Source organism: Strix aluco, chromosome 29 (genome assembly GCF_031877795.1).
Source record: "Strix aluco isolate bStrAlu1 chromosome 29, bStrAlu1.hap1, whole genome shotgun sequence".
Classification (NCBI taxonomy): Eukaryota; Metazoa; Chordata; class Aves; order Strigiformes; family Strigidae; genus Strix; species Strix aluco.
This window is the reverse complement of record NC_133959.1, coordinates 1,929,167-1,935,914: the sequence shown is the minus strand read 5'-3', so window position 1 is coordinate 1,935,914 and position 6,748 is coordinate 1,929,167. Positions and strand designations below refer to the sequence as shown.

General features: G+C 69.4%; 1 protein-coding gene across 1 annotated transcript in view; it reads right to left on the bottom strand.

Annotated features, from left to right (window-relative positions):
• The window catches only part of ISYNA1 (inositol-3-phosphate synthase 1), a 23,327-nt gene extending 20,106 nt beyond the window's left edge, over positions 1-3,221 (bottom strand). The window contains exons 1-9 of the mRNA XM_074808731.1: positions 3,094-3,221; positions 2,107-2,231; positions 1,861-2,022; positions 1,289-1,418; positions 1,003-1,196; positions 760-909; positions 464-679; positions 216-380; positions 5-143 (exon numbers count right to left, since the gene is read on the bottom strand). Of these exons, the coding sequence (XP_074664832.1) occupies positions 5-143; positions 216-380; positions 464-679; positions 760-909; positions 1,003-1,196; positions 1,289-1,418; positions 1,861-2,022; positions 2,107-2,220 (1,270 nt within the window). The 5' untranslated portion in view covers positions 2,221-2,231; positions 3,094-3,221. The remainder of the gene's footprint in view (positions 1-4; positions 144-215; positions 381-463; positions 680-759; positions 910-1,002; positions 1,197-1,288; positions 1,419-1,860; positions 2,023-2,106; positions 2,232-3,093) is intronic.
• Between the last annotated feature and the right edge of the window lie 3,527 nt (positions 3,222-6,748).

Below are 6,748 nucleotides of genomic sequence, written 5' to 3'. Positions count from 1 at the left end.
TAACACCCCCCGCTCGCCCCCCCACGCACCTCACACGTGTTGTGGATGACGATGGTGTTGGTGCCACCCATCATGATCTCCGACGTGTACTCGTCCAGCGCCCGTTTGCTGTCCCCCACGTAGGGCACGTACTTGATCACCACCTGCGAAGCCACGTCCCCGTCACGCCCCATCGTCACCGCGTGTCCCCCCCCACACCCCAACCCCCAACTCACGCAGTGGTCGGGCTTGTCCTGGGGGCCGTAGAGGACGGGGTTGGCCTGGACCGTGTCATCCACCACGTTGCTCTTGGAGATCTCCTTGGAGCGGAACTGCTGCGGGGCCGAGAGGTTCTTCCCGTCGTTGTTGCCCAGGTGGTTGTAGCTCACGATGGACTTGGTCTGGGCAGGGGGCACAGGCAGGTCACACCCCCCCACATCGCAGTCAGGTCCTCCCCTCCCCACCCTGCCCCGTCCCTACATACCTTCAGTCCAGCGCCCACCAAAAAATCCACCAGCACCGACTTGAGTTTGGTTTGACCCGACTTAAAGTCGTCGCCGCAGATGAAGACGCGGCGCTGGGCGGCCAATTCCACCGCCCCCGGCACGAAGGTGTTCTGGGGGGAGCCGTTGATGTAGGCGCAGCCCTCCAGGATGCTGGCCACGGCGAAGAGCGTGGACGGGGACACCTCCAGGCCTCGCTGCGGGGACACGGGGCGGCTCAGCACCAGCAGGGCAGTGGTGTCACCCCCCCTCCGGTGCCCTCCCCTTGTCCCCTGACCTCGATGGCCCGCAGCAGGTTGTCGGCGGTGTCGTTGAGCCCCGGCACGACGTCGCAGAAGCGCTCCGTGTTGGCCGTCCAGAGGACGATGACTTTATCCACCCCACTGCTCTCCCTGAAGTCCCGGATGTCCCTGCGGATCTGCTCCACCTGCGACAGCACCGAGGGGGACACATCAGCGCGATGGCATCCCCCGTGACCCCCCCCCACTACCGCTGCCACCACCACTGTCCCCCCCAGGACCTGCTCAGCCATGGAACCCCGGAGGACGTTGTCCGCCCGCTCCTCCTGGTTGGCGGCGATGAACTCGGGGATGTAGATGGAGGGTCGGGGCTTCATCTTCTCCAGGTGGGGCCAGAGCTGCTCCTGCAGCGGCCAGTCCAGCACCTCCGCCCGCTGCATGGCCTCCGCCAGGTTCAGCGAGGAGATGTCCCAGCCTGGGGGACAAGGGGTGACCCAAACTGCTCAGGGTCCCCTGCCCCATTGCGGGGTTCCCCCCCCACCTCCGACTCCTCCGTGTCCCACCTACCATCAAAAACGATGTCGTTGGGGTGCACCATGGGCAGCAGGTCCCGGAAAGGCACGTAGACGTCACCGCTGGGACCGGTGCCCAGGCAGACGGTGGAGGCTTGGAGCAGGGAGCCGTAGTAGTTGGCTTTCTGGGATGGAGAATGCAAGGATGAGCTGCCAGCATGAGGAGGGGGGGTCCCCAGCACCCCCAAACCTCACCCGCCGTGCTGGGGAACCCGCTTGCGCTCCCCACGCCACGTGCAGGCGTGTGCGTGCCCTTAGTGTGTGCACACGTGTGTGCATGCAGCCGGGGGGGTGTTACACGAGCTGGGGGCCCCCCCACACCGTGCCACAGCCAGATCCACGCCCCCCCGCCCCCGGTGCTGCCCCCTCCCCAGCCTGGCGCCAGCCCCATGCCCCCCCCAACACCCCCAAACCAGGGGGCTGAGGCTGCAGCCCACCTCCGCAGGGGCAGGGAGAGGGGGTGCAGCACCCGGGTGCAGATGGGAGCAGCTGAGCTCCGTGTCCTCATATCCCTGTGGGACACCGGGGCCCTGGGACCTCGCTGGGGTCCCAGGGGGTGACACCCACCTTGCGCCCCGTCTTGGTCATCCAGGACAGCCCCAGCTTGTTGGCCAGCACGGCCGCTGTCACCGTCGTGCCGTTGTTGCCCCCCCAACCCACCAGCATCACCCCCAGGCGAGGGACCTGCCGCCCCGTCCGGAAGGTGAAACGGGTCGAGCACGGCCGCACCTACGGGACAGAGACGGGACACATGGGGACGAGCAGAGCCACCACCAAGCCCCCCTGCCAGCCCCCTGCCCGCCCTGCCCCTACCTTGGTGACGCCGTTCTCCTTGCAGACGTGCACGGTGCTGTACGTGTACTTGGCCTCGATGAAATCTTTGCTGTACGTGACGTCGGGGCTCTCCACAAGGAATGTCTCTGCCATTGTTCCTGGAGCTGGAATTGGAGGAAATGGGTGTCAGCCCCGCAGGCCTGGCACGCTGGGGCCCCCCTGGTGTCCCCCCCCCCCTCTGCTCCGGCACCGCTCCCTGCCAGGCTGTGCCGCCGGTGGGGACCGTTGGCTCCCTGCCCCACGGCCCCCCAGCGTGGCGGTGGCGGAGGGGCTGTCACTGCTGCCCCTTCCCACGCGAGCCCCGGCACTGGTCGCTGCCCCCACGACAGGCGGGGATCGGGGGGGGGGTGTCATCGGGCCTCCCCCTACCCAGACACCCCCCCCCCCCCGGTCCAACCCAGGCCCAGGAGCTCCCTGAGCCCCCAGCAAGCCGGGAGGGTGCAGGGTCCCCGTTCTGCTCAGGGCAGGCAGGAGGTTGTCCCTGCTGTCCCCTCCCTGGGGGTGGCAGGGGGCACAAGGAGGGCATGGGGGACTTGGGATGATCCCAGGGGACATGGGGACAAGGGCTGTCGCCCCTCCCTGGGGTGGCAGGGGGTACAGGGGACATGCGGTGTCCCCTCTCTCTGGGGTGGCAGAGGGTGCAGGGGACATGGGGACAGGGGCTGTCCCCCCTCCCTGGGGTGGCAGGGGGTGCAGGGACTCCCCAGGGACTCCCAGGCTGTCCCCACTCCTTGGGGTGCAGGGGACATAGGGAGTCCTTGCACCCCAGGGCGGCACAGGGGACATGGGGACAAGGGCTGTCCCCGCTCTCCCCGGGGACACGAGGGCCAGGGCTGACCCTGCCGCCCCCAGCGTGTCCGGGGGCACGGGGGGACACGGACACGGCCCCGGGGCCGCCCCCACTCCCCGGGACCGAAGGACCAAACCCCTTCCCGGGCCGCCCCCGCCCTCCCCGCGGGCACTCACCGGGCCGGGCCGGGCCGGGCGCGCTGGAGGCGGCGGAGCCGGTGCCGGTGCTGCCCCGCGGGGGATGATGCGATCGCGGCTGCGGCCGCCCCGGCTCCCGCCGCTTAATCGGCTCCCAGGACCCGCCCCCCCCCCGCCGGCCCCGCCCCCCCCCGGCCCCCGCGCGACCCCCCCCCCCCCCCCCCCCCGCACGTGCCCCGCCGCCCCCGGCACCGGCGCCCCCGGGACCCCCCCCCCCCAAACCCACCCCCGGTCCCGGCCCCGCGGCAGGTGCGGGGCGGCCCCGGGGCCCCGCCGGCGGCTTTTACCGGGGCGGGGGGGAGCGGGGGGGGGGGGGAGGCGGAGGGGAGCGGCCGGTGACCCGGGAAGGGGAAGTGGCGCCGGGGCCGGGGCTCGGGCCGGGGCCGGGGGTCCCGCCGCCGCCTTCCGGGTATTGAGTGTCCCGGGCCGGCGGCTTCCTGCGCTGCCGGGGCCCTGCGCCTTCCCACGGGCCCCGGCCCAGCCGCCGCTCCCACGGTGCTGCCAGCCCCGGCCCGGCGTCCTGCAGCCACCGGCTCCCCGCAGCCCCCCAACAGGGGCACCCCGGCACCCTGCAGCCCCCCACATGGGCACCACGCAGTCCCCGGCACCCCGCAGCCCCCGGCACGGGGACCCCAGAGTCCCCAGCACAGGCACCCCCGAGCTCCCGGCACCCCACAACCCCCGGCAGGGGCACCCCAAAGCTCCCGGCACCCCACAACCCCCGGCAGGGGCACCCCCGAGCTCCCGGCACCCCACAACCCCCGGCAGGGGCACCCCAGAGCTCCCGGCACCCCACAACCCCCGGCAGGGGCACCCCAGAGCTCCTGGCACCCCACAGCCCCCAGCATGGGCACCCCAAAAGCCCTGGCATCAGCACCCTGCAGCCCCCCAACGTGGGGACCCCAGAACCCCTGGCACTGACACCCCAGCATCCTGCCGTCCTCAACATGGGCACCCCAGAGCCCCCCAGCGTGGGTACCCCAAAGGCTGTGGCACCACCACCCTGCCGCCCCCCAACACGGGCACCCCAAAGCCCCCAGCACCCCAGAGCCCCCAGCATGGGCACCCCAAAGGCACCACCACCCTGCAGCCTCTGGCATGGGCACCCCAGAACCCCTGGCACTGGCACCCCGGCATCCTGCAGTCCCCCACACGGGCACCCCAGAGCCCCCACACCCCGCAGTCCCCAGCATGGGCACCCCCAAAAGCCCTGGCACCAGCACCCTGCAGCCCCCCAACACGGGCACCCCTGAACCCCTGACACTGGCACCCCATCACCCTGCACTCCCCAACATGGGGACCCTGCAGCCCCCCAGATGGGCACCCCAAAAGCCCTGGCACCAGCACCCTGCAGCCCCCCAACACGGGCACCCCGGCATTCCGCACCCCATGGGCATGGGCACCCCAAAGGCCTTGACAGTGTCACCCTAGAGCCCCCCCATGTGCACCCCACAGCCCCTCCTGCTCCCCCCCTCCCCGGTAGCCACCGGCGGTGATGCCGGGGGGCAGCCAGGCCCCGTGTGAGGCCGCACCCCACATGTCGGCCATGGCAGCGCGGGGGTTGCCCGGGGGCCGCTCCCGGCCGCCGCAGAGAAAAGGGCAAAGCGCAGCAGCGAGGGGGCCGTGGCTGGCACCCCGCTCGGTGGCCCCCCCCAGGGACCCGGTTGCCTTTCAATGGCCAGGCCCCGCTTCAAAGGAGCCCCCGGAGCAGGAGCAACGCCCGGGTGGGCCCCGGCCCCTTCCCCACCCTCGCTCCCCGCAGACGTGGCGAGGACACAGCTCAGCTCCGCTGCCACCCACCCACGGGGACACGCTGCCACCAGCCTCCCAGCACCGAGCAGGATGGGACCCACCGAGGCCAACCCCGGGGGGCACCTGCCGGGAGCGGTGGTGGCAGACATGGCGGTGCTGGGGTTTAGGGGGGGGGGGGGGTCTGGGGGTGCCGCGTCCGGCCCCTCGGCCATGGAGGAACAATGATCCCTTGGTGCTGGGCTGGAGGACAAAACGAGCCCCGCGCTGGAATGCCAGTGCCTCAGCAAATTATTGAAACAAAAATAACATTTCTTTGTACAATAATCCTGGGGCGGGGAGGGTCTGGGCAGCGCTGCCAGGGGCCTAGAACTGGTATTTTTCCACTGCTTTCCTTTTTTTTTTTTTTTTTCTTTCCTTTTTTTTTTTTTTTTTTTGCCCCCCTCCCATAACTCCCACCATTGTTCCTTCCCCCCACTCCCTTCCCACTCCTCCCACGCTCGGCACCGCATGAGCGGGGCTCCCTTGTTCCCGCTCGCCCAACGCGTCCATGGGCCGGGAGCCCGGGCCGGCGGCCCAGCGCCTTCGCTCCCCAGCTGCCGGGGGCTGGCGGGGGGCCAGGCGAGCCACGGAGCCATAGCGACCGGCCCGCTCCCCCAGCAATGGTGCCCACCCGCCCTGTTCCACCAGACACCCCCCCCAAACCTTTTTTTTTTTTCCCTCCAGGGACGGGCATCCGGGGCCACAAAGCGCCCCCCCTGCCCTGGGACCCCCCTGCCCTGGGACCCCCCTGTTGTGGGATTTGGTCCAGCACAAACTCCCCGGTGGTTCATTATCAGCAGGTTCAGGGCCTGATTCTGCGCGAGCCGGCGGTGCTGGCAGAGATGCTCTGTGCACGGGGAAGGGCTCGGCGGCGGGGGGACGCAGGCAGGAGCCCCCCCCTCAGCCCCCCCATCCCTCCCAGCAGGTCCAGGCCAACCCAAGCAGCCCCAGATTTATGTGTTACAGACACAAACAGCCCCAGCGCTCCCTGGCTGCGTTTTCCTCCCTTCGCATTTGGGTTTTTTCCCCTCGTTTAAAACAATCCCCAGGCTCTGAGGCTTCGTTATCTCGGCCTGCGCCAGCTGCTCGCAGCTCCTTGTCCTCCTCTCCCTCCCCTGATGCCGTCACCCACCGGGTGCTACGTGCCCAAGGACAGACCCACGCATGGAAAGGGACGGACGGACACGGCCAAGACGGGCGATTGGGGGTGGTTGTGCTGGGCGGTGGAGGTGCAGCAGCTGCTCTGCAAGAAGGACCAGCACCATCGGACCGTGTCGAGGACAAATTATTCTAATGAGCTTGCTCCTGTCAACGAGCCACAAGCAAAAGGTGCACAGGAAAAACCCACCGCGCTTTCACCGCGTTTCAAGCAGTTTCAACCCCGAGCGAGGCCGCCAGGACGCTGCGGGGTCACCTCTGCCTTCCCACATGTGCGTGACCCTAATTTAAGGGCAGCTTGTGCTTGGTGCGGTGTAAAGTGACACTTTTCCCAGGTGTGAGCTGAGTTATCAGAGGTCAGGGCTCCTCTGGAACCTTCCTGGGGGGCTCAGCTTTGGCACGGACAGAGCGTGACCCCGATGCTGCCCTGTGTCCCCCTGGGAGGGCTGGCAGCCGCGCTCCTGCCGGGGTGCAGATAAGGAAGCAGCAGCAGGAGCTGGGCTGGCTCTGGCACAACAGCCACAGCCAGTAAATTTCCACTGGGGCAGCTCCGAGTTAATGAGCTCAGTGCGTGACCCCGGCCAGGGCCGGAGCTGCCAGCGGTTGAGAGGAATTCCCCAGGAAAGCGGGGACAGGAGGGGACGGGGACCCATCCTGGGTGAGCGTCCCCACGCACGTCCCCGGG